Source organism: Xenopus tropicalis, chromosome 2 (genome assembly GCF_000004195.4).
Source record: "Xenopus tropicalis strain Nigerian chromosome 2, UCB_Xtro_10.0, whole genome shotgun sequence".
NCBI classification, from domain to species: Eukaryota; Metazoa; Chordata; class Amphibia; order Anura; family Pipidae; genus Xenopus; species Xenopus tropicalis.
The window spans coordinates 80,433,657-80,459,102 of NC_030678.2; the positions used below are offsets into that span (position 1 = coordinate 80,433,657).

General features: G+C 39.2%; 2 protein-coding genes across 2 annotated transcripts; both read right to left on the reverse strand.

Moving 5' to 3' along the window:
• Positions 1-2,156: 2,156 nt before the first annotated feature.
• Positions 2,157-15,648, reverse strand: mycbp (MYC binding protein). The gene is made up of 5 exons (NM_001017035.2): positions 15,593-15,648; positions 8,963-9,035; positions 6,868-6,916; positions 4,072-4,201; positions 2,157-2,374 (listed from the first exon to the last, which is right to left on the reverse strand). Exons 1-5 carry the CDS (start codon positions 15,605-15,607, stop codon positions 2,321-2,323), a joined length of 321 nt encoding a protein of 106 aa, NP_001017035.1. The 5' UTR covers positions 15,608-15,648; the 3' UTR covers positions 2,157-2,320.
• A 2,554-nt stretch (positions 15,649-18,202) lies between these two features.
• gja9 (gap junction protein alpha 9) lies at positions 18,203-23,951 on the reverse strand. Its single transcript, XM_002938738.5, has 2 exons — positions 22,370-23,951; positions 18,203-19,065 (listed from the first exon to the last, which is right to left on the reverse strand). Exon 1 carries the CDS (start codon positions 23,932-23,934, stop codon positions 22,372-22,374), a length of 1,563 nt encoding a protein of 520 aa, XP_002938784.1. The 5' UTR covers positions 23,935-23,951; the 3' UTR covers positions 18,203-19,065; positions 22,370-22,371.
• Between the last annotated feature and the right edge of the window lie 1,495 nt (positions 23,952-25,446).

The following is a 25,446-nucleotide window of genomic DNA, read 5'->3' on the forward strand; positions in this document are numbered from 1 at the left end:
TATCTAATATATTTATGCCTGTACAACTAATTCAGGGACAAATTCCACAATATAACAACTCTCTGTAAAAAACCCTTTCCGAATATTTAGATGGAACCTCCTTTCTGCTAATTAGAATGGATGCCCTTACATCTGTCGAAAGGATATACTGGTAAATAAAGCATTAAAGAGATTATTATATGCTTTTCTTATATATTTATACAGTTATGCTATCCCCCCCCCTTAAGCACCTCTTCTCCAGCATAAACAGCCCCAAATTGGCTAGTCATTTTTTTTTTTTTTTTATAACCGAGACTATCCATACCCTTTACTAGCTTAGCTGCCCTTTTTCGGACGCTCTCCAATTCAATAATATCCCATTTGAGCACTGAGACCAAAACTGCACTGTATAATCCAGATGGGGTCTTACCAGCGGAAGCATAAATCTAAGCCCCTTTAAATACAACTCAAAACCTTGTTTGTCCTTGCAGCTGCTGACTGGTATTTCAGCCATATTTTTTTTATATACAGGTATAGGACCCGTTATCCAGAATGCTCGGGACCAAGGGTATTCCGGATAAGGGGTCTTTCCGTAATTTGGATCTCCATACCTTAAGTCTACCAAAGAATCAATAAAACTGCAATTAAATCCAATAGGATTGTTTTGCATCCAATAAGGATTATTTGTATCTTAGTTGGGATCAATTACAAGATACTGTTTTATTACTACAGAGAAAAGGGAAATCAGTTTTAAAATTCTGAATTATTTGATTAAAATGGAGTCTATGGGAGACGGGCATTCCATAATTCGGAGCTTTCTGGATAACGGGTTTCCGGATAAGGGATCCCATACCTGTACAAGGATTCCAAGGTCTTTCTCCATTAAAAATGTGCCTAGTGCAGTCCCATTAAGGGTATAAGTGGCAAATTTTTACATCCCAGGTGCTTTACCTTACATATATCAACACTGAATCTAATCTGCGACTTAGCCACACCCTGAATGGAATAAATTGGCAGCATAATTTTGTGTCATCTGCAAAAACTGAAACATTGCTTACAATATTATCTAAAATAGGCCCTGACATGGAGGCCCAAACACCTGCCCACTAAATAGTGTCTGTATATTGCTTTTTACAGCTGTTGCTTTAGCATTTGCCAAAAACCACAGACTGCCAGTCTGGGCCTGCCCCCAAGTCATTAATAAAAGTGGACCTAATATGGAACCCTGTGAGACCCCACTAAGAACACCACTCAAAGTAGAGAATGTACCCCTAACAACCATCCTCTATAACTGATCCCATAGCCAGTTTTCTATGTACAAACAACTTTACAACAGACCTTACTATCAAATGCTTTGGCACAATCCAAACAGATCTCATCTAATGCAACCCCGCTGTCCACCGTTCTTCCCAGCCTTATCTTAAAAAGCAATCAAATTTGTCTGACATGACATATGCTTCATAAAGGCATCCATGCCGACTACTGCTCATAATGCCATTCTCCAGAGCATACTTTAGAATGTGATCCCTTAACAAGCCTTTAAATAACTTGTTCCCCATGGATAATTGCCATCAGCTTTCCTCCGGGTAGGTACCATATCAGATGAAAGTGAGTCTGAGAAAACAGAAATAGAGGCCTAGCCAAAACTGAACTAACATCTTTAAGTACCAAATGGTGTATTCCATCTGGTCCTGGTGCATTGTTCAAATTAATTTTGAGTAATCCTTTATGCACCATATCCTCTTGTAAACCATTAACTACATTGAGCTGGGCTATCTGTGTCCCTATTGGGTGGATATTGAAACTTCTCAATTGTCGACAAAAAAGGAAAGAACTGAACAAGCACATTTTCCTTTTCAGTATCCATTATAACCGCATTATTTATCATTATGTAATGGAGCCACACCCTCAATCTGCATTTTTTTTTTTTTTTACTAATAGTATACTTTTTAGGGTTAGTGTTAGACTCTGCCACAATGTGCTCCTCGTTTTATATCTTTGCTTTCCTGATTTTTACAACTTTTTTTTATGTTGATTACAATTATATTGTACTATTATATATGTGTTTCAATGAGGATATCTGTCTGCTTGGATTTGAACAAAAGCCCCACAGAAGTTGCTCTGCTGACACAGGGTACACATTCACTAAAGTCTCACCCAAAAAAACTACAATAAAATTTTGCTTTAAATTAGTAGTTTATTTAGAACTGTGAGAACATAGAAAATAATTTTAGAAATATGACACTAAATGTGCCTTTTCCTGTGCTCAAAATATAACAAAATTCAAGCTTATATATTTGGATTTCCAGTGCAGTATTGATGTAGGTAGAATGTAAAATATCTATGTCTCGGAACGTTTTTCATCTAGATGTTGTGCTGGATCATGTTGTGCAAGCTGCAAGAGCAAAAGGAATAAAATTAGCTTAAAATGAGGGCACACACCAGAATAAGATTTAAATATTTCCAAAAGTATATACTGTACATAAGAATCAGTGTGCCATAATTAACACTAACAAAAAGTCAGGTACACATGGACCATCTACAAGTTAAACTTCAGGGCTGACAAATGTATACATATAAAAAACTATTAATACATAACCAGTACAAGACAAACAGGTAATGCAGACTATGTACTGAAATATATAGATTGTTATTATATATTGTATATTAAAACTCTATAACAGTACAGTCCTGTATGACACACCCCCTTACAACTGTGTATATTTTGTGGCACTACTGATAAAGTTCCATCACCTGAAAAAGCAAGGATTTGTATTTAAAAATGTGTTTACACCATCACATGAGGTTATTCCATGGCCATCCATGGTTAAGTGGTACACAATTTTATTACCTTTTTCAGATCACATGCCTTGCTTCATGCATAACTTTTTGATGTTATTATAATGTTGTGTAAATATGTAAACAACCAGGGAACAGCAGGGATAGCTAAAGGGTCTTACATTCCATAAGAGAAGGAACTGAGTAATAATAATGCTTTCACCTGGCCTATAGACAAGCAATAGATTTTGATGTGGGCCAATAACAGAACACCTGAGGAAAGAGCATGGTGGCACACTTGTTCATAAGTTAAAAAATATTTAAATATCTATCTTATAGGCCAATGCAAACTTGCAAGGCTGTTCCAAATTAGTCATCCAATTTGTCAAACTTTAGGAAATATTATAACTATGTAAGTCTATGGCATATTCACATAACTGAAAATTTTTTTTCACAACATTACTGCTGGAAAAGAAAGGTTAACAAGAGAGAATCTATTTTTTTTTTCACTGACAGCCAAATTTTGTTCACTAGTAATTAAAAAAAGTAAAAAGAAATTTTCAAGTTTTCCCATCCTTTAAAAAAGCTGCCGCCCAGTCCTAGCTTGGAGAATATTATAAATCTCCAACAATAGCATTAATCTTCAGTGGCTCTCAACCTTCCTAATGCCGCAAACCTTTAATACAGTTCTTCATGTTTTGGTGACCCCCAACCATAAAATTATTCTTAAAACCATCTGAAATATGTGTTTTCCGATGGTCTTAGGGCTCTGGTACACGGGGAGATTAGTCGCCCACGGCAAAACTCCCTGTTCGCGGGCGACTAATCTCCCCGTGTACCAGAGCCCTTAGGCGACCCCTGTGAAAGGGTTGTTCGACCCCCAACGGGGTCCCAAACCACAGGTTGAAAACGGCTGTGTTAGCTAGTTAAGATACTTTTAAATTTAATGAAAGGAGCACTCAAACATTCATGGAAATGTAGATAAAAATGCCAGGATTATTTGTAGCCTCCCTCTCCCCAAAACATACAATGTAGAGCCTTTATCAAGGGCATATTGGGTTTTTTTTGCCAAACTGCTGTGGTAATTCTCCTATACTGGGTTGTGTTTATTGGATTGCAAACTTTGTTCACATTGAGTGATGCTGACATTTACTTTGCCATGTTTAAGCAAAATACATTAAACAAAAGTTATATAAACCTGCATCACCTTTTTTGTGATATACGTGCAGCCTTATCTGCTTTATAAGAACATATGTGTAGATTTAAATAAAGAAGGGCGCTTCTCTATTATAAAAAGAAACAAACACAACATACCTTTGCTTTCAGTTCTTTGTTTTCTTCTAGTACTGCCTCATATTTCTGTTTCAGTTCTGCTACCTCTAAGCGAAGAGCTTCCACATCTGCTGTTTCAGGTCCTGCAGCACCCATGTGTTGTTTTAAGAAGCTGCATAATAGGTTAAGGACTTCCAAAATACACTGGCAAACATATTCTCTACTATGCAAGTTTATAGAACTCCAATTGCTAGTATGAGCAGTTTGGGTTTTTGGGGGGTTTTTTGTTTTGTTTTTTTTTTTTTTTACAAGATCCCTATGAATAATTTAAAAATTTACAAGGGATTTGCAATGTAGCACATAGCAATGCAAAAGTTACTGATCTCATGTTTCCAAATGGGCATGTACCAAGAAGAACAGAGATCAATGGTTAAAAATCTGTCTTGCTCAATATTTATTGCATTAAGCATTGGCCTTTATACCTTTGGACACAAACACATTCGGAAATATTAGATAAGAAAATACACGTGTTGCCTTGCAATGCACCACAATGTATGGTAAGAGCAGTAAAAACAAACTGATGTATATACAGAACCTTAGCTGGTAGTATTGTAGCAGCTTATGCAGTACTGAAATAACTAAAGTTTCAGGCCTTAGTGGCAGGCAGGGGAAAGTTGCCTATTTACTAACAAAGTGGGAAACAAGTCACTGTGTTGAATGCTTAGAAATGTCGTAACACAGGTTCACAAATAAACCATCAATCTATGCTTAAAAAAAACCACTACCCATTATTAGACTAAATCTAATGGCACATGTTGCATTTCCTTCTGCTCTATTGGGCAGCAAGGGATTCTTCAAGAAACCTTATAACTAAAGGGGCCTTTCGCCCTCAACCACACTCCCTGGGTTTATGGTGAGAAGAAATACCGTTGGGCTTATAAAATATAATTTTTCATACACAATATGTGCCTACTAACAACACACAATCTTTTGATCACTCAAAGAAAATGTCCTTAAAGGACAAGGAAAGGCAAAGTCACTTGGGGGTGCCAAAATGTTAGGCACCCCCAAGTGACTTTAATCGCTTACCTCGTACTCCGGGCTGGTGCCCCTTTACGGAGAGAACAGCACCAGCCCGGGGTAGCCAACTTTTCTGTTAAAGTTCGGCTTTTCACTCTATTGTGTATGCACGCGCTGCTACCCCGGGCTGGTGCGGTTTTCTCCGTACAGGGGCACCAGCCCAGGGTACGGGGTAAGCAATTAAAGTCACTTGGGGTGCCTAACATTTTGGCACCCCCAAGTGACTTTGCCTTTGTTTCTCCTTTAAAGGAGAAAGAAAGGTAAAAACTAAGTAAGCTTTATCAGAAAGTTCCAAGTAAATACAGCCATAAGCACTCAGAGTTCTCAAAAGATTTGTTGTGTCTGTTTTCCTCTGCCAGATACACACAGCTCTCTCCTCTCTCCCCTCTCCTGCTCCCCCCTCCCTCAAGAATGCTAAGAACTCAGTTCCTCCCCCCTTAGGAATGTGGATCTTAGACGATGAGGAAGCTTTCTGCTGATTGGCTAACTGAGCATGTACACTGGTCTGGGTCTCAGTGCAGTAGTGAGGCATTATGGGAACTTTCTTTACACGGCTCAGCGTTTTTTCTTCCTGTTTGGCTTCTGATCATCTGAACAGGAGAAATATGGGGAGACTTGAGGGCACTATTGAAAGAACTGAAGGTATGCCAGCAGCTGGTAAAAATGAATATAGCTAGAAATGCCATATTTTATATACTAAACTTACTGCACCAGGCTAAAAGCTCATCATCTCTACAGAAGTAAAGATCCAGGTGTTTACAGCTGTTCACACATGCTCCCCATTTTGGATATTGTTAGAAGTGTCAGTGACACTGCACATGCTCAGTGTGCTCTGGGCAGCTGTTGAGAAGCTAATCTTAGGGGTTGTTGCAAATTATCAAGAAGAAAATTAGGTTTGCCTGTCATATAAGCTAATGCTATGCGGTTAATTATTAAATTCTGATGCTAATTGTACTGGTTTTAGAGCTGCCATGTAATGAGAATCTGAATAAATTACTAATAATCAACCTTATATCATGACATTTATATTCTATATTGTGCATCGGCCCCTATACTCTGGTAACTGACAGCAGCACAGCGCATGTGCAGTGAAACAGCAGAAAAGAAGGGAGACAACTGGGTGCATCTTTGGAGGCACAAATCTTCCTGTTAAAGGGTTGTGGTTGCCTTGGCCTGATACAGAAGCCCAAAATATTATGTACAACATTTCTAGCATATTTCTTTAGTTAAGCTAAATTCTCTTAAGTATGTGTCCCACTGTACCAAGTGCTCAGCTTAGAGGAGAAATAAGGCTAAATTCACTTACCTGATACCCCTGGCCGGCGCTCCTGTTAGGAGAAAACTGCACCGGCCCAGGGTATATGCGAGCATTCCTATTTCTCCTGTCTTCTTTCTTCAGGATCCCATGGCCGGCACATGCGCAGCTGAGCGAAAAAGCCAGATTTTTTTTATTAAAGTCAGCTTTTTACTCTACTGTGCGAAGACCAAAGCAAGAAGAAGGATCGCTAGCTCGCATACACCCCTGCCAGTGCAGTTATCTCCTAACAGGAGCACCGGCCGCGGGTTTAGGTAAGCGACTAAAATTGCTGGGGGCACCTTTGGCACCCCCAGTGATTTAGCCTTTTCTTCTCTTCTTAGAACAGAAGTGCTAAATAAGTGCATAATCAAATGACTAATTTATTACTCATCAAAAATGTTATAACTGACTTCTGGGCTTTCAGACATCTGCTACTGTATAATTAATCAGATGGAGGATACTCCAGTGCATTGTTTGGTTTTTCTGGCTCTTCATACAATGCCACCAGCACTGAAAGTAAAAAAAAAAAAAAAATTAATACAGAATGTAACTGGAGTCATAAAATGGTATTCAAATTATTCAGTGATTTATTAATATATATATATACAGTGGTGTGAAAAACTATTTGCCCCCTTCCTGATTTCTTATTCTTTTGCATGTTTGTCACACAAAATGTTTCTGATCATCAAACACATTTAACTATTAGTCAAAGATAACACAAGTAAACACAAAATGCAGTTTTTAAATGAGGGTTTTTATTATAGACAGTAGAATTCATGGTTCCATCTATCACAGCAAGCCTTCCAGGTCCTGAAGCAGCAAAACAACCCCAGACCATCACACTACCACCACCATATTTTACTGTTGGTATGATGTTCTTTTTCTGAAATGCTGTGTTACTTTTACGCCAGATGTAACGGGACACGCACCTTCCAAAAAGTTCAACCTTGTCTCGTCGGTCCACAAGGTATTTTCCCAAAAGTCTTGGCAATCATTGAGATGTTTTTTAGCAAAATTGAGACCAGCCATAATGTTCTTTTTGCTTAAAAGTGGTTTGCGCCTTGGAAATCTGCCATGCAGGCTGTTTTTGCCCAGTCTCTTTCTTATGGTGGAGTCGTGAACACTGACCTTAATTGAAGCAAGTGAGGCCTGCAGTTCTTTAGATGTTGTCCTGGGGTCTTTTGTGGCCTCTCGGATGAGTTGTCTCTGCGCTCTTGGGGTAATTTTGGTCGGCCGGCCACTCCTGGGAAGGTTCACCACTGTTCCATGTTTTTGCCATTTGTGGATAATGGCTCTCACTGTGGTTCGCTGGAGTCCCAAAGCTTTAGAAATGGCTTTATAACCTTTACCAGACTGACAGATCTCAATTACTTTTGTTCTCATTTGTTCCTGAATTACTTTGGATCTTGGCATGATGTCTAGCTTTTGAGGTGCTTTTGGTCTACTTCTGTGTGTCAGGTAGCTCCTATTTAAGTGATTTCTTGATTGAAACAGGTGTGGCAGTAATCAGGCCTGGGGGTGACTACAGAAATTGAACTCAGGTGTGATAAACCACAGTTAAGTTATTTTTTAACAAGGGGGGCAATCACTTTTTCACACAGGGCCATGTAGATTTGGAGTTTTTTTTTCTCCCTTAATAACGTAAACCTTCATTTAAAAACTGCATTTTGTGTTCAATTATGTTATCTTTGACTAATAGTTAACGGTTTTTGATGAGCAGAAAGTGTGACAAACATGCAAAAGAATAAGAAATCAGGAAGGGGGCAAATAGTTTTTCACACCACTGTATATATATATTATATTAATAAATTGTACATGCTCCTGTATGGTTTATAGTGTACATGCTCTTGTATGGTTTATAGTGTACATGCTCTTGTATGGTTTATAGTGTACATGCTCTTGTATGGTTTATAGTGTACATGCTCTTGTATGGAGCCAAGAAGTGGAAGTGAAATGGGTGGTTCACCTTCAAATTAATTTTGTAGTATGATGTAGAAAGTGCTATTCTGAGACAGCTTGCATTTTTTATTATTTGTAGTCTTTTAGTTATATAAATCTTTGTTCAGCAGCTCTGCAGTTTAGAGTTTCAGTAGCTATTCGGTTGCTAGGGTCCAAATTACATTAACCACCAGGTAGTGGTTTGAATGAGAGAAAGAAATATGGCTGGAGTGAGTGGATGCCTCCTTTGCAGCCCACCAACCTCTTAGATAGTCAGCAACTTTGGGGGGGGGGGCATATTGGGCATAACTGTTCCTTTACTTTGCTTTTGATCTTTAGCATGCAGATCAGACTCAAAAGCAAACAGTTATGTCCCATATGCCCTCCATCCTCACAGTCACTGATTGGTTATAGAGAGCTGCAAAGGAGGAAGCAGAGCCTGGCTATTACGTTAGACATACGCTCACTCCAGCCTTTGTAGATTGCATTTTTGACTAACTTTGACTAACTGTATTGAAAACTTTTTTTATTTTGCATAGCTTATTTACCCAGTTTTATTTTTACACCAAACTATTCCTTTGAGGAAAATTATGACTTCAATAAATGTAAATAATCTACCTTTTGTTAGTGTATCAAGTACTCCTGCCTTCTCTAAGTATCTTCTAAATTGTTCCCGCTTGGAATCTGCAGCCTATTAAAAAAAAAACACAATATTACATAAAATATATTTCAGTTTTATATATACATAGACATTTATTTCCTGCAGGAATCAATAATTGTAGAGGGATAATTCCTCTACAAATCACAATCCTGCAAACTGTACTTCTCTAGCTGTGATAGGCTGAAGGGAAGGAGCAGTTTTAGTTCAATTTATGCAGGAGCAAGCACTTTTGTAAAATATTTTTTTTTTCATTTAGTTCACCCACTAGGTGTATATTGTGCAGTTCCTGAAATAAATGTACGAAATTTCCCTGACCTGTTGATACCAGGACCTTTGGGTCTTTCAGTTTAGCCGCCCCATCCCCCCCCCACCCCCAGATTTGGCAACAGACAAAGTAGATTAGTTACATAGTTACATAGGGTTGAAAAAAGACCATTGTCCATCAAGTTCAACCCATCCGAGTAAACCCAGCACACAACCTATACTAACCAATCTATACACTCACATACATAAACTATATATATATATACAACCAGTAATACTAACTGTAGATATTAGTATCACAATAGCCTTGGATATTCTGCTTGTTCAAAAACTCATCCAAGCCCCTCTTAAAGGCATTAACAGAGTCTGCCATTACCACATCACTAGGAAGGGCATTCCACAGCCTCACTGCCCTCACCGTAAAAAACCACCTACGCTGCTTCAAATGGAAGCTCCGTTCCTCTAATCTATAGGGGTGACCTCTGGTGCGCTGATTGTTTTTATGGGAAAAAAAGAACATCCCCCAACTGCCTATAATCCCCTCTAATGTACTTGTAGTTGGCATTTTACTATATGAGCAGTGTTCATTCCAGCCCATTGATCAAATACCGTATATACTCGAGTATAAGCCAATCCGAATATAAGCCGAGGTACCTAATTTTACCTAAGAAAACTGGAAAAACTTATTGACTCGAGTATAAGCCTAGGGTGGGAAATGCAGCCGCTACTGCTAAGTTTCAATAATCAAATAAATAACAGATAAATAATAGATAACTTTAGGGAAAAAAAATGCTACAGCAGCAGACAAAAGCAAGTTTGGGAAGGCTAAGGAAGCTGCCATACTAATTATCAAGTACTTGCCATCCTGCTGTGTGCGCTCCAGTCCTGCAGTGTGCACTCCCATCATATCAATCATGTGCTTCACTCATATGCTGTGAGCGCTCCCTTCAAATTAGTGCTGTGTGCGCGTCCCATTATGGCGCATAGCATTAAATAATATACATATTGTGATCCATATATACTGTCAGCGGAGCAGAGTGTGACAGGACATGAAATCAAAAGGCTATATGGTTGCCAATAGTGACAGGCATTCTGAAGCCGAGGTTCATTTTGATGTTATGGGAACATATTTCTCATTTGTGCAATACAGATCCAGACAACATAGTCATCAAGGAATGCGCAGCAAATGCTTAATATGTAAGCATTTTAAATGCACTTACTAAACTAAATAAGGTGGTTATTTTGAGAAAGAACAGGGGTGGGCCAGCTGAAACAGAAACGTTGCAGTTGTAACACACAGTTGAATCCCGCCTAAGCGGGAAAGCAGTTCTTTATGGAAACTCAAATAACTTGTAAATTGCTGTCTCATAAACTCAAATTTCATTAATATCTGCTAAGTATCATTCTGAAACATACCAACATACCCCCACCCCCACCCCCCGTGGACGGACGTGTGCGCGGGAAAAGTGCCACTTGCAGTTGAGCAACAGATTTAGGCCCGGGGATTAATTGCCACTGACTGAGGGGATCTTGTTAGCAAATGATCCGATGGTGCAGGGTATGTTGATATGTTTCAGAATGATACTTAGCAGATATTATTGCCATGAGACAGCAATTTACTTGTTATTTGAGTTTCAATAAAGAACTGCTTTCCCGCTTAGGCGGGATTCAACTGTGCGTTACAACAGCACAGATTCCAGATGTCAGTAAGAGGGAGACGGTTAAATATTAAGCATTTGTGGCTTCAGAATGCAACGAGCTACAGCACACATATACTCATACACTCGAGTATAAGCCGAGGGTTAATTTTTCAGCACATTTTTAGTGCTGAAAAACTCGGCTTATACTCTAATATATACGGTACCTTCCCTCACCTTTCTGCCTTTGCAGCTTACACAATTAGAATCATTCTACCTTTCTGCTCTATGGGTTGCAATTATCTGTTGCCATACAGGACCTGCTTCTCAATTTCTAGATAATTTCTCTGCTTGGTTCTTATAAGAACAATAAAAACCAAGCTGATAAATCAACTTTCCTCAGATATTTCTGCCATCATTATGGGTGATTTCAATATCCAATCATTATCTTCTAACACTCACACTTTTTCTCCACCTATGAATTCATCCACCAGACACAGGAACGTTAAAGGAGAAGGAAAGGCATTATGGCATTATACTGCCAATAGATTAGCCAGTAAATAGCCCTAGAAGCTCCCTCTGTTTGTTTTAGATAGCAGCTGCCATTTTAGCTTGGTCTCTGTAACTTCCGTGATGCAGCTCTAGCTGCTGGTAGCTCAGATTACAGCACAGTTCGGAAGGGGAGAAAGGAGAGAAGGAAGGGGGAGTAGGAGAATTTTTTACCTTTCCTTCTCCTTTAAATATCTATATAACCGCTTTTGCTTTCCTCTGTGTCTTCTTATGTTCTGAACAACACTTGCACCCCTCTCTAGACACCACCCACATCATGCTAAAGAACAGTTTAACACATTCAACTCCCTGCTATATCTACACTATAAAAAAACACAAGACAATAATTAGGAACCCAAAGGACATAGCACTACAATAAACGAACATATACCGTCTCATCTGCTGGTTCACTCACATTCTTCTCCAGACCAACAGACCAGCCATCTACCACCTGCTCCCTAGATCTACTTCCTTCTAATCACATGCCTCTGCTTTCATCCATATTTGCTCCAACTCTCACTTCACGCTTTTTCTCATGGAACATCCCCACTACCTTTTAAACACACAGTTATCAAACAAATCCTTTAAAAAACCTTCAGTGGATCCTATAATCTCTTTATTTTCTCTTCAACAATAATGGGAAAAAACGTACACAGGCACATACTATCATCTAACTCTTACTAGACTCGCTACAATTTTGTTTTCACCCTCACCACAGAAACAGCCCTTACTAAGGTAGCAACGCTCAATATACTCTCTTTACTGGAGATCCAAGAAAGTGTACTAACTTGGATCTCTTCCTATCTATCTCGTCAATGCTTCTGTGTTTCTCATATTGCTGCCACTTCCTCAACTTAACCTCTCTCACTTGGAGTACCTCAAAGCTTTGTGCTTGAACCCCTCTTATTCTTAATATATAATAATGGTCTTGGCCAGCTGATCAGCTCATCTGGATTTTGAGTATCATTTATATGGAGATCATACTCAAATCTACATCTCTTCTCCAGACCCACCCTCTCTTCAGCCTGTGTCACAGACTAACAGAAATATCTGTATATGTGTCCTCAGCATCTATTTCTGTTTTCCTATATGGCGTCTCCGTTGACTCTGCATTCTCATTCATTTCCCACATTCAAATCCTTACCAAAGCATGCCGCATCTTGGGGTCATTTCTTGCATCCAACCCTTTGTCACACAAGAGGCAGCCAATATTTGCGTCCATACCCTCTTCATATTCTATATAGACTTCTGTATCTAACTTCTCTGTGGAATTCTCCTGTATAAACTGCCCACACTCCAGTGCTGCCAGACTCATATACTTCTTTTACACCTCAAGTACTGGCCCTCTCTGCCAGTCCCTGTACTGGATACCAGTCACACAGAATTCAATTTAATGTTCTTGTTCTCACTTAAAAGTGCTCTACAATGCTGCACCACCATACATACCTCCTTAATTAAAACAGCACCAGCCCGGGGTACCTGTAGCGAGCGCTTCCTCCCAGGGCCGCCATCAGAAATCACGGGGCCCCTCACAACAACATTTTCTGGGCCCCCCTCCCACCAGTACAAAGGACTCACAGACATGAGACATTGGTAGCCAGCAGGGCCCCCCTAATACGTGGTAGCCAGCAGTGCCCCCCTCTAGTACATTGGTAGCAAGCAGGGCCCCTAATACATGGTAGACAACAGGCCCCCCCCAGTACATTAGTAGCCAGCAGTGCCCCCCCAGTACATTGGTAGCAAGCACAGCCCCCCCTAGTACATTGGTAGCCAGCAGTGCCCCCCCAGTACATTGGTAGCCAGCAGTGCCCCCCCAGTACATTGGTAGCCAGCAGGGCCCCCCCCCTAGTACATTGGTAGCCAGCAGGCCCCCCCCCTAGTACATTGGTAGCCAGCAGGGCCCCCCCTAGTACATTGGTAGCCAGCAGGGCCCCCCAGTACATTGGTAGCCAGCAGGGCCCCCCTAATGCATTGGTAGCCAGCAGTGCCCCCCCAGTACATTGGTAGCCAGCAGTGCCCCCCCCAGTACATTGGTAGCCAGCAGGGCCCCCCTAATGCATTGGTAGCCAGCAGGGCCCCCCTAATGCATTGGTAGCCAGCAGTGCCCCCCCCCAGTACATTGGTAGCCAGCAGTGCCCCCCCCCAGTACATTGGTAGCCAGCAGGGCCCCCCCCAGTACATTGGTAGCCAGCAGGGCCCCCCCCAGTACATTGGTAGCCAGCAGGGCCCCCCCCAGTACATTGGTAGCCAGCACAGCCCTTGCGTCTAGTTCGGCAGCGGCGGCATCTTCAGCGGCGGCATCTTCAGCGGCGGCATCTTCAGCGGCGGCATCTTCAGCGGCGGCATCTTCAGCGGCGGCGAAGCCCTTCCCTGCCGACACCTCTTCCCTTCTGACTGCCGGCAGAACACAGGCCCTTTTATAAGGTTGCGCCCCGCGCGTACTGACGTGATGTACACACGGGGCGCGACCAATAGGATCCCCCGCTGACCACCAATGATAGGGCCCGGAACTGATTAAAGGGGGCCCGAGCTACTAAGAAAACTTTAGCACGGCCGGGCCCCCTTTTAAAGTTAAAATCGGCCGGGCCCGGGACGACTGTAACCCCTGTGCCCCCCTGATGGCGGCCCTGCTTCCTCCTGCAGTGTTTCTTCTGCCGGTGAAATCCCTGGGCCGGCGCATGTGCATTAGAGTGAAAAGCCGACTTTTTTGTTAAAGTTCGGCTTTTCACTCTACTGCGCATGTGCAAGCGCGAACACGGAAGAGGAAGCGCTCACTACAGGTACCCCGGGCTGGTGCAGTTTTCACAGAACAGGGGCACCAGCCTGGGTACAAGGTAAGCGATTAAAGTCACTTGGGGGTGCCTAACATTTTGGCACCCCCAAGTAATTTTGCCTTTCCTTCTCCTTTAAACACTCAGCAACTTGACCAACTTCCTAATTCCTTACTCTAATATCAAACACCACTTGTGTTCCATCTTTCACTCTGCACTTACCACTACAATCAACAGAATCTCTACAATCACACTGGTTACCCTAACTGTATATATCACTTCCTCTCCCTATTTGATTGTAAGCTCTTGCGAGCCGAGCCCACTCCCTAATGTCTTTTAAAAAAAAAAACACAATTGTAACTGTGCATCTTGTAAAACATTTGTCCATATATGTCAATTATTATAACTTGTATTTTTATGCCTTTACTCTGTAAATGACTGCAGGAGACAATCGTGCTCTATAAAAAATAATAAAGGTTGATTTAATTTAATAGGCCCTAACCTGGCGTGTAACGTCTGAACACCACCAATCTAGGTTGCTTTATAATTATAAAGGTTCCCATACACGTGAAGATCCGCTCACTTGGCGAGGTCGCCAAGCAAGCGGATCTTCTCCCGATATCCCCACCTACGGGTGGGCAATATCGGGGAACATATAGGCTTATACGATCGTTTGGCCCTGGGGTCAAGAGATCGAATTATAATGGCGGCAATCGGTTTGGGGACCGCATCAACGAGCTAATGCGGTCCCCAGTCCAACTAAATCTTTTAACCTGCCCGATCGATATCTGGCCAATTTCTGGCATGCCCCTCATTCCTGCCCCTACACGGGCTGATAAGCTGCCGAATCGGTCCAAGGGCCTGATATCAGCAGCTACAATCGCCCGTGTATGGCCACCTTAACTGAGCACATGAATGTAACTATAGAGTAAACAAACCCTGAGATTGTTTGGGGACCCAGAAGCAAAAAGGGCAACAGCAGTGAACCACCTAAAAAATAGCTTCAATATGTTTAAAAAAAAAAAATCTTATAGCCAAAAATGACTGTGCTGCAGGGTCCAATAACTTCTACCTGATATAAATGTTTAGTTCTGCACACCTGCACACCATCAGAGCTCACCTTGAATGAAAAGCAAAATCTGATATTCTCCTGAAATAATATATTACCAATTTCACACTTGCACACTTCCACAGTATGAGTTATTTAGTAGAGTAGACAACACCAGTTATAGAAGAACAAATACAATAGCTAAACTGTATGCTTGGCTGCTTACAATACAGTTACAAATAAATAAACGTGTGCTTGTGTGCTTGTGTGTGTGTGTGTTTGTATGTAATAGGTATGTCCCACGGCCTTACGGCTCACCTTGTAATTCGCCATTCCGTTGCTCACCTCCTCACGGTTCTACGTCTGGTTTGTTAACAAGCGATCTCCTCAGTAACAAGCTTTCGGCTTTGTGCGCATGCGCCAGTTATAGAGGAAGTGAATGTCGCTCTAGCAATGCGTTCCTAGTCTGCAACGCGCATGCGTATTGTAAATGAACTCTTGTCACTTTCAGTATAGGGAGTTCCGTTTTAGTTGACATAGCAACCGTTGCTAGGTATCGGTTTTTAGTTCAAAAAAATTCGGTTGATTTGGAATTGTGAGGGGTGGGGGCAGATCCTCCGGAGATATCAGCCCGACATACCTCCCAACATTTTGAAAACAAATTTTGAAAAAAACATTTTGAAAAAAAGAGGGACAAAAATAAATGCCATGCACGTCGAGGCGAATTTTCTTGACCACGCCATTTTTTGCGACTACACCCCTTAAATACCACTCCAATTTAACTAAATTTGGCAGGTTATTTAACGTTTGAACACATTTTCGGGGATTATGGGGTCTTGTTTTATGTGTTATTACAGTTTTGCTGAAAAAGGTGAAATTGCCCTTTAGGCTGCAAGTCTCAGTTCCCCCAAGAGACCTGTTTAGTTTATTTGTTACAATTGTATCTCAGTGCAGGGGGGGTTACCTTTCAAGGCTCTCTGCCAAAAGCCCACTTATTTAATTAAAAGGCGAGAAACAATGTTTCTAAGAGCAGGTGATACTCATTAAGATTTTTGGACTCTCTGCTAAAAGCTACTTTTAATTAAATTTGTATCTTTTTTTTTAGCTTCAGTGCAGGAGATCAAAGGGAAATGAGGGACTTTTCAGTAAGAATCCGGGACTGCAGGTTGAGCTGTCAAAAGAGGGACTATCCCACAAAAATCGGGACAGTTGGGAGATATGGCCCGCCAATGTCACGTGGTTGATAAGCATCCTCTCCTAGCTTTTTGAGACTAGGGTTGCCATCTAATCTTTGATGCCAATGATATTGATAGGGAAAAAGGTTTTAAAAAAAGAGGGCTGTATTTTTCTCCAGTAAAGGTAGCAATCCTATTTGAGACCTTATTTCATTTTATCATCTAGTGTGAAAAGGTGTTTAGGCCTAAAAAAAAACATGACTGAAAAAGTTCGGTCGAATTCTCTGGGACCCCCTGCCATCACCTAACTTGTATAATTCAGATGCACAAGTTATGGCGCTCCAGTGAGTGCATGTACTTACCAGCTGCCCTATAGTAGATTGTTTGTAGTGCAAAGAGCAGCCAGACACCAGACACAAATGTTTTTTTTAATAAAAGCGTCCCTTAGTGCTCTTCACTTGAACTGAGCAAATTACTCAGTTTGTCAGTTTCTTAATTCCTGCCAAACTGTCTGCAGCATGTCCTTTACTTGCATGCATAAGTTTAACTTGGTCCCCTCGTAATACTGTATTTTTTCTATTGTACTGAAAAAAATTATTCCTTCTAAGGAAGGCCACACAGAGTAGTTGCAGAAGCCTCTTCTGTAGCTGCACCCTTGATGACTTCCAATTAGACCTTTATTTCTATTTTCCAGCCTGTACTAGACTGACTAAATTAATTTGCGATTAGTTATGACTGGTAACTTCACTGGTAGTTCCAGGTAAATGTTTTGTATCCTGTTAGCAAGTGAAAAAGATATAGAGTAAAACTTTTAAGATGAAACAAAAGTGGTGTAAATATGATAACTTTATTGCCTATCTAAGATGAAAGTTACAGCAAGCTTTCAGAACATTTCAGCTTTGAAGAAGAAGCTAAAATGATTCTGAAAGCTTGCTGTAATTATCATTTTAGTTGGCCAATAAAGGTATCACTTAATATCAAAATATCATATCAAAAGTTTTACCCTATACCTTCACATGTATAATTTAACACTTATGTAAGTAAGTAAGCAATCACCCCTTTGTCAGTGTGATGCTGGCTGCATAATGGCAGCAATACATAAATTCCCATTAAGATGGTGGGGCCATTAATCTTAATCTTCATATTATAATATTATTCCTGTTTCTTTCACATGCCAGGTATTAACTTAATAACAGTATTTAGTAACTGGCAACTGCTACAGGAAAGCGGAAAACAGTGAAAAAGTAGGTGCCATTCCAGGAAGCAATGTAAGATCAACTTAAATTTCATGCACATTGCATTATCCTGTAAATATTATTGTAATTGCAAATTCTAAGATTATTAGAGATTTTATCATCTTTTCAATAGATGAATAGATAAATTCTTTTTTGTGAGGAAATTGATGCAAAAACTCATTTCAGAATATTACATTTGCTTTTAATTCCTGTTCAGGCTCCAACAATAGTCTGCATATTTTGAGACTTTATACTAATTTTTTTAGAAAAACACATTTTTTTTTAGAGTTTTTCAATTGAGTTTGGGTCCCAAATGAAAAATCAGTACTGACTTTTTTTATTCCTCCCTTCAAATTCAAATTAGCAGTCCAACTAGAAGAGATAATCTTATTTTAAACATAGATCTGATTTAGTTTTAGAGAGGTTGTAAAAGCAAATATTAGATTTTTCATACACTTAATTTGAAGTAAGTTTCTAATATACATTAATTACAATTTTTTAAAGGTTTTATTTATTTAAGTGTGCTTTCATTAGGTAACATCTTATATCTGGGTTTACAACCCTTTTATATTGTGGTTAAATTGCCTTGATACTGATGCACTGCAGCTGTACTAAAAAGGTAAATGGTAGTACCTAAAAATGGTGCTTCCAGGCAAATGAGAAATTTTGCATTTATTTGCTACTCTGCTGTAATCAAATTCATGTTAAAATCTAAATTGTGTTGCTGACCCCATAGCAGGATAGTGGGATGCTGTTGTTAACAAATATACAGGTATGTTCACAAATAAAAACATTACTGAGATCTGCAAAGATAAAGTGGTCTGTTTAGCTTACTGGTACTGAAGATAGTAGTTGGCTATTTATATGGGTTTTGTTATTTCCTTATCTATGTTAGAACATCAATGGCAAGGACAGGCATGGTGCTAATGCATTAAATTTGGGGTACTGAAAGATACCAGATTATAAATGAGATGTGTTTAAATCTTTCAGCTTGTTACTGTAACTATAGTTCTGGTTTAATAAGTTTAGCACCATAGGGTTGGTCATTTCATGTGACTGCAGGGAAAACTTCGTGTGGCACTTGATGCATCTCCGCACTTCTTTACCCAAGCAAAGATATATTTAGCTTTGTCTACATATGCATAGCAACAGTTTATTGTATAGTTTGTTGTGTTAGGGTTCCATGCTGTCAATTAGTTGTCTCATTAGCATGGCCTTAGGGTATTTGAGTTTCATGTTTGAGATTTCCAGTTCTGTTAGAAGTTGAAGAATCTGCTGTTAGTGATGAATGTTGTCATTCGTAGTTTACAATCAATGAGGCTGCTGTTGTGGTTATTTCTTAGTGCTTCTTCATAAGGGATGACAGCTGCAGGACCATAGACTGGAAATAAAGAAAAATTAGATTGTAAATGTAAGGCAGGGCACATGAGATCTGCTTATCAAAAATTTACTGGGACATGACCTCGATTTCTGTTAATTTCGCTCTTTAATCTGTCATTGCCATTTGGTTTATGGTCTGTATATACTTAATTTGATTCATGATCAGCCAAAAATATAAACATGTTGGTCTGGAAATTTAATTTAAATGTATTTCAGATTGTGGTCACCTACAAGCATCTGCAGTTAGTTTGTCTGGCACATAATATATGTCTCTCTTATATTTTACATAGCCTTGTTGCTGTTAAATTTTATCTTACCTGTCTTTATACTGTAAATAAACAAGATATTTCATAAAACCCTTAAAACTCTGGGTTGACAATACTACTGAAAATGTCTCCCTGCCCACATCAGAGGTTACTAGTTTTTAGGCAAGGGGTTGGCTATGTCTGACCTTCTTCTGCTATTTGTGCCAGAAGGGAAAGGAGCAATTATATAGAAGGGGTCCAGGGTGGTTAGGGCCCCTAATACAAAAATACACAAAAGGGGGGGAGGGGGGTTGTGGGTGAAATATAGAAGTACAATGGAAGTTCAATTGATCTGACCAATTTAGCAGAAGCATCCAAAAGGAGGGGATTAATCAATGCACATTCCGTTGTCTCTTGTCTAACTAGTAATTTAGTATCTATGCAAGTGCATGCATTTACAAAGACAGGGGTTTTTAGTTAAACATTATGATCATAAAATTTACCATACCATATCATGGTAAACCCATATTAAGGTCCTAACTATTTAACTCTGGTCATATTTTACAAAGGCAGGCACCATACAGGGAAGTACCAGCCTTTGAAAAAAATGGCTTCTAATAACCACCTTTAATAAATTAGTTTATGTCAGAAATGCAAAAGATGTATTTATCACTGTCAATTATTAAATTATTGAACATCTAGGTGTGATTTACTATAATGAATACATACACTGTATGGTAAAACTGTGTGGCCACACTATACTGCCAAAAGTGACAACTCTTCTAAAATCACATCCAGCGCTAACTAATTATTGGACTGTAAAGTTATATTGTTGAAGGAAGAATAATGTTCTGGTGCTGGTTTTCATGGTTTAGGCTAGGGTACCTGGTTCCATTAAAAGCAAATAGTGTACTATGGCATCCGTGACTATTGATATTACTATATACTTAACTTTCTACTTTTTAGTTTAGGGAAGGCTATTTCTTCATACAGCTCAATAATACCCCCATGAAATGGTATCCATACAATATTGTTTTGTTGTGATTGGCCTACACAGAGCCCAGGCATCAACCTAAATGAATATCTTTGTGATAAAGTAGAGCACTTACTGAAGGACAGTCTTTATTGCCCAACATTAGTGCCAAACATTATTAATGCTCTTGTGGCTAAATAGAAGAAAATTCCCTCTAACAGTCTTCCAATTTCAAATGGAAATCACAAGCAGGTGTCAGAATGCATTTGCCTTTTGACTAACACTTTAAATCATGCATGGCATACTTACCAGGAACACTTATTTGGGTGAGGCAGGCCCAAGTTGTGGACCGCAAAAAGGGTCAGCCAAAAGTGGAAGGAGCTTATAGTGAATCAGGGGCATCTAGCCTAGGCTGAGGCAAATCAGAACTTAAATATCCTGATATTGCAAACAGGAATGTTATAAGCTGTTTTATAGAATGTTTTACATAACCACTCTTAATTCTATATACTGTACAGTCTTCAAAGGCACAGCTGGCGTTTGTAACCTGCTACAAAATTGCTTTCTACGAGGTTGACAGAATACTAGAAAATACCTGTGTATTGCACTGTGATTGCAATGTGAATGGCTACATGCAAGCCAGTCCAGTCCCATACACTTGGGAACAATTAACGAACACTTAAGGATTAAGTAATCATTCTCCATTGCTCTTTACCCTAAGCAAAACAAGAGTGTTCCTATTTTTATCAGTGTTTCTGCCACAAGGCAAGGTAAGAATTTTGCAGGAACTTAAAAATTACAGTTGCTTATAAGATGCACATAAGATGTTCATAACTTTAGCATCTAAAATCTCTGTTGTTTAATGGTATTCCATCTGTTTTAAGTGTAGTCGAACACTGAACAACGACCTGTCCTGATTATGCTATGGCAATATGTTTTGCTGCATATATATAGAAAGTAATGGCAATGTAACCCTGTTTCTCCCTTTTTCTCCCTTAGACCTGTGGTACTTGGATCATTTCTAGGCATGTTGTCCAGAGAAGTTTTCTTCACCTATAACTAGTGTCAACATGCGTAAACTCACCCCTAACTCTTCCCATTGAGCTTATTGGGAATCAATGACCTGAAAAGCAAATGATTCCCACTGGTACCAAAACCAGAAAAGGGGGTTATTTGGATAGGAATAACACAAATAACATACATTTCTGGCATAACAATATTATTTATAAAATTTCATGTTCAGCTAAATTCTTTTGAGAATGTATATAAGTATTTGTAATTATTTATATGATTATTAATGTTTTGAAATCCTGACTCACGCTTAAGTTAAGAGCTGGCCTGCCACCTTTACTTTGTAATTTGTATTAAAACTGGAAGCCTGTACATCAGCTGAACTAAAGAATTTGAAACATCTAATAACCCAGAGTACATAAAATATAAAATAATAATTTTTAAGTAGTTATGTTAGCAAGTTAGCAGGTATGCATCCTTCTAGCATGTATAACATACTCTAGGTTTTTCCACATATTTTTTACTTTCATAGTCTGTAAATTACGAAAAGAATTTATGATGTGCATAGACCATTTCTTCTGTACATATATTCATTATAATATGAGAAAAAGAGTGCCTCTTATGCGGAGCAATGTAGTTAAAAAATAAAAATATACATATATATATATATATATATATATATATATATATATATATATATATATATATATATACAGTATATATATATATATATATATATTTATAGTGTAAAGTGCACAAATTGTTATGCTCATTAAACCCTCATTGTTTCCCACTGTGTGTCCTGTAGTATGTGTGTCTTCTACTGGGGAATATGTGTCTGCATGTGTATGTGTCAAATCCTTGCAATAAATGCACCAGAATCTCTTTGCAATCTTAACTTTAAAACATGGCTGCAACTTGTGAATGTTTCCACTAAGAAGGGTCTAAACTATTTGCATCTTTCACAAGCAAGTGTTCATTTATGTCTATTAAATTTTGAGGTTCAAACTAAATAAATTAGCCTTAGTAGCTCTTCTGGAAATCTGTGAAGGTAATGTGTACTTAAGGCAACTAACGCTTAGATCTGTAGATCAGTTGGGGCACGCCGGCTGCTGGCATTACTTGCCAGTGACATCCGTCGTGATGGAGAGAAGGTCACAGAACCTTCACATGTTTTATCCTGTTTGGATTTTGGGCTCATTTCTCCCATTACTTCTGGTGTGGATGGCCTGCTAACTCGTTTCAGATCAGACTTGGAGAGTCCCCATGATAAATTTGCACTGAAGCTACTGCGCCCCCTGCATCCAGAATCTTGAACAAAGCCTCCTCTCTCTGCTGCTTTAGAACCATTCCATGGAGCGCTGACTCTTCTGGATTTCCGGAGTACGTTAGTGGGCATTGGACAGGATATATTTTGTAAGGAGTAATCCACAGTGTCATCAGATGGTACATCAGTTGTTGTTGTCTGTATAAGAGGAGCATTTTCTACATAAGTACTTCTTATACAACCAGTTCTTCTTTCTCCATGGCAATGCAAAGTCTTAACATCTGCATCTAATGTTTTGTTTATCCTCCCATTATTATTGTCAAGGTTGTCATGATAGTGACTTTCAACTGTGTTTGTGGCATTGATACCATTGGCTGATTTTGTTTCTTGCTCATCCTCCATGAAAGTATTACAAATATCATTCTGACCATCTTCTATGGGATGGTACCCACATGGAGGATTTAAAACGGTATACACAGTGGGGTCACTCTGTTTTTCTATCAACAATGTATAATTGCTAGGTGCAGAAGGAAGAGTCTTTTGTGGACTAGAGGACGTACCTATGCAAGTGTGGCTTACTGTGGAGGTTTTCTTGGGTTTAATTACATAAAAGTCATCAAACTCTTCTTTCATTTTATACCTCATCATATATGCTTTTTTTATTCTTTTAACCCCAAGATGTGCAATTTCCAAAATATTTAGGAACAAAGAGACAGCTGCTATGCACTGCATAAAAAGCATAAATACAGTTTTTTCTGTAGGCCTTGATACAAAACAATCAACAACATTGGGACATGGGTCTCTTTCACACTTGTAAAGAGGATTCAGCTGAACTCCATAAAGCAAATGCTGTCCAATCATAAAACCAATCTCGACAGCAGATCTTGTAAAAATATGTATTACATAGGTGAAGAGAAGAGAACCCCGTAATGGAGCCTTATTCAGCCTTTTTTGCTCTAAGTGTCTGAGTTCACGCTCCAACCTTCTGCGGTCTTCACTCAGATCATACTCAACTCCTTCAAGCTCCCCTCTAAGCTGAGCTTTTTTCCTATGTCGTTCTTTCTCCAATGCTCTCAGCCTGTAAATAGCATGGCCCATGTAAACCAAAGAAGGTGAGGATACAAATATTACTTGCAGAACCCAATATCTGATAAGTGAGATAGGAAAAGCCTGGTCATAACAAACATTTTTGCATCCAGGTTGGTCTGTGTTACATACAAACTGCGACTGCTCATCATTCCAAACCTCTTCAGCTGCCACTCCCAATACAAGCATGCGGAATATAAACAGAATTGTAAGCCAAATTTTTCCAACAATTGTGGAATGGATGTGAACTTCTTCTAGGATGACCCCAAGGAAATTCCAGTCTCCCATGTTTAGTCCACCATCTCAAAACTGCAAAAGGAAATACATAGGTAATTACTGTTACATGACTTTTACTGCCATATTAGATTCATTGATGTTTTCATTGATGTTTTCCATTTAATAGAATGATAAATAAAATAAATAATAATAAATAAAATATCAGAAATAAAAAATTGTTTCTGTTTGATTGGGAGACAGAATTTTGCTCTATAAAAAGCACCGGATATGTAGAGAAAACACTTCTCAGGCAAATTCCATACAGACATGGTCAGATATACGCTCTAGGGTTTAAAAGGATGCTAAAGAATAGCAATTTATGAATTGTGTCCTTGATAAACATAATATAGAGTGTAGAAAGAAAATAACACTTGTATAAAAGTTGAAATAAAAGAATAAAAAACTAGAAACAGTTTACAGTAAAACATATTCTATTCTGGCAAGTTCTCTACATCATATATTCTCTTTTTTTTCCTCCTTAGTTAACAATGTACAGCTTATGTATTTTGGCCAATGCTTCCTGTCTTTTTATTTTTAAACAAATGTTCAAAGCAATCAATGTGTGTACATTATCATAGCCTTATTAGCGCATATGCTCACACCCAGGGGACATTTGCTGAGGGTGGGAGGGAGAAAAGAAACAGCAGAAATTACTTCCTGCAGGGCATGACTAGATTATTCCTGTCCTAGATTTAATCAATATATTAGGATTTGCTTCAATTTTCAACACACTCCTAATTAAGTGATTTTGCTAACTGCCTAATATAAAATGTATCAGTTTATTCTAAAAGCTACAAAAACAAACAGTTGTATGCCTGATTTAATTACAATATTTAATCTAATACACTTGAACAATATTTTAGTTGCATGCAGCACCATGGCCTAATTAACAGCAGCAAATCGTGGACAGTTAATTGTACAGTTTAGCATTAAGTACTCCATATGTCATAGTTTACAGAAACTTGTGCAAATGGGGTTATATTATGTGATATGTGCATAAACACATTCATATTTATTTCTATCAGTCTTTGCCTCAGTGAAGATTACAATATAAGGCCCTTACCCCACACAAACACTATGATTTTATAGGAGGAAATTGGACACAATGGAGGTAAACCAGGCAAGCAGAGGGAAAAATATGCCATATAACGCCATGCAGCTGCTGCCTTGGTTAAATTACATAGTAACATAGTAAGTTAGGTGGAAAAAAGACGTACATCCATCACGTTCAACCATAATGCCTATATATAACCTGCCTAACTTCTAGTTGATTCAGAGGAAGGCAAAAAACCCCATCTGAAACCTCTCTAATTTGCTGCAAAGGGGAAAAAATTACTTCCTGAGGAATATGAAGATGGCAATCGGACCAGTCCCTGGATCAACTTGTACTAAGAGCTATCTCCCATAACCCTGTATTCCCTCACTTGCTAAAAAGCCTTCCAGCCCCTTCTTAAAGCTATATAATGTATCAGCCAGTACGACTGATTCGGGGAGGGAATTCCACAACTTCACAGCTCTCACAGT

What these genes read in the sequence shown, in the direction of transcription:
- mycbp (NM_001017035.2), bottom strand. An exon ending in AAACCAAACAATGCACTGGA is followed by an intron (nt 4,202 to 6,867) that starts GTATCCTCCATC and finishes CCTATTATGCAG; the next exon opens with CTTCTTAAAACAACACATGG. An exon ending in ACAAAGAACTGAAAGCAAAG is followed by an intron (nt 2,375 to 4,071) that starts GTATGTTGTGTT and finishes TTGCTCTTGCAG; the next exon opens with CTTGCACAACATGATCCAGC.
- gja9 (XM_002938738.5), bottom strand. Translation starts at nt 23,934, where the DNA reads ATGGGAGACTGGAATTTCCTTGGGGTCATCCTAGAAGAAGTTCACATC.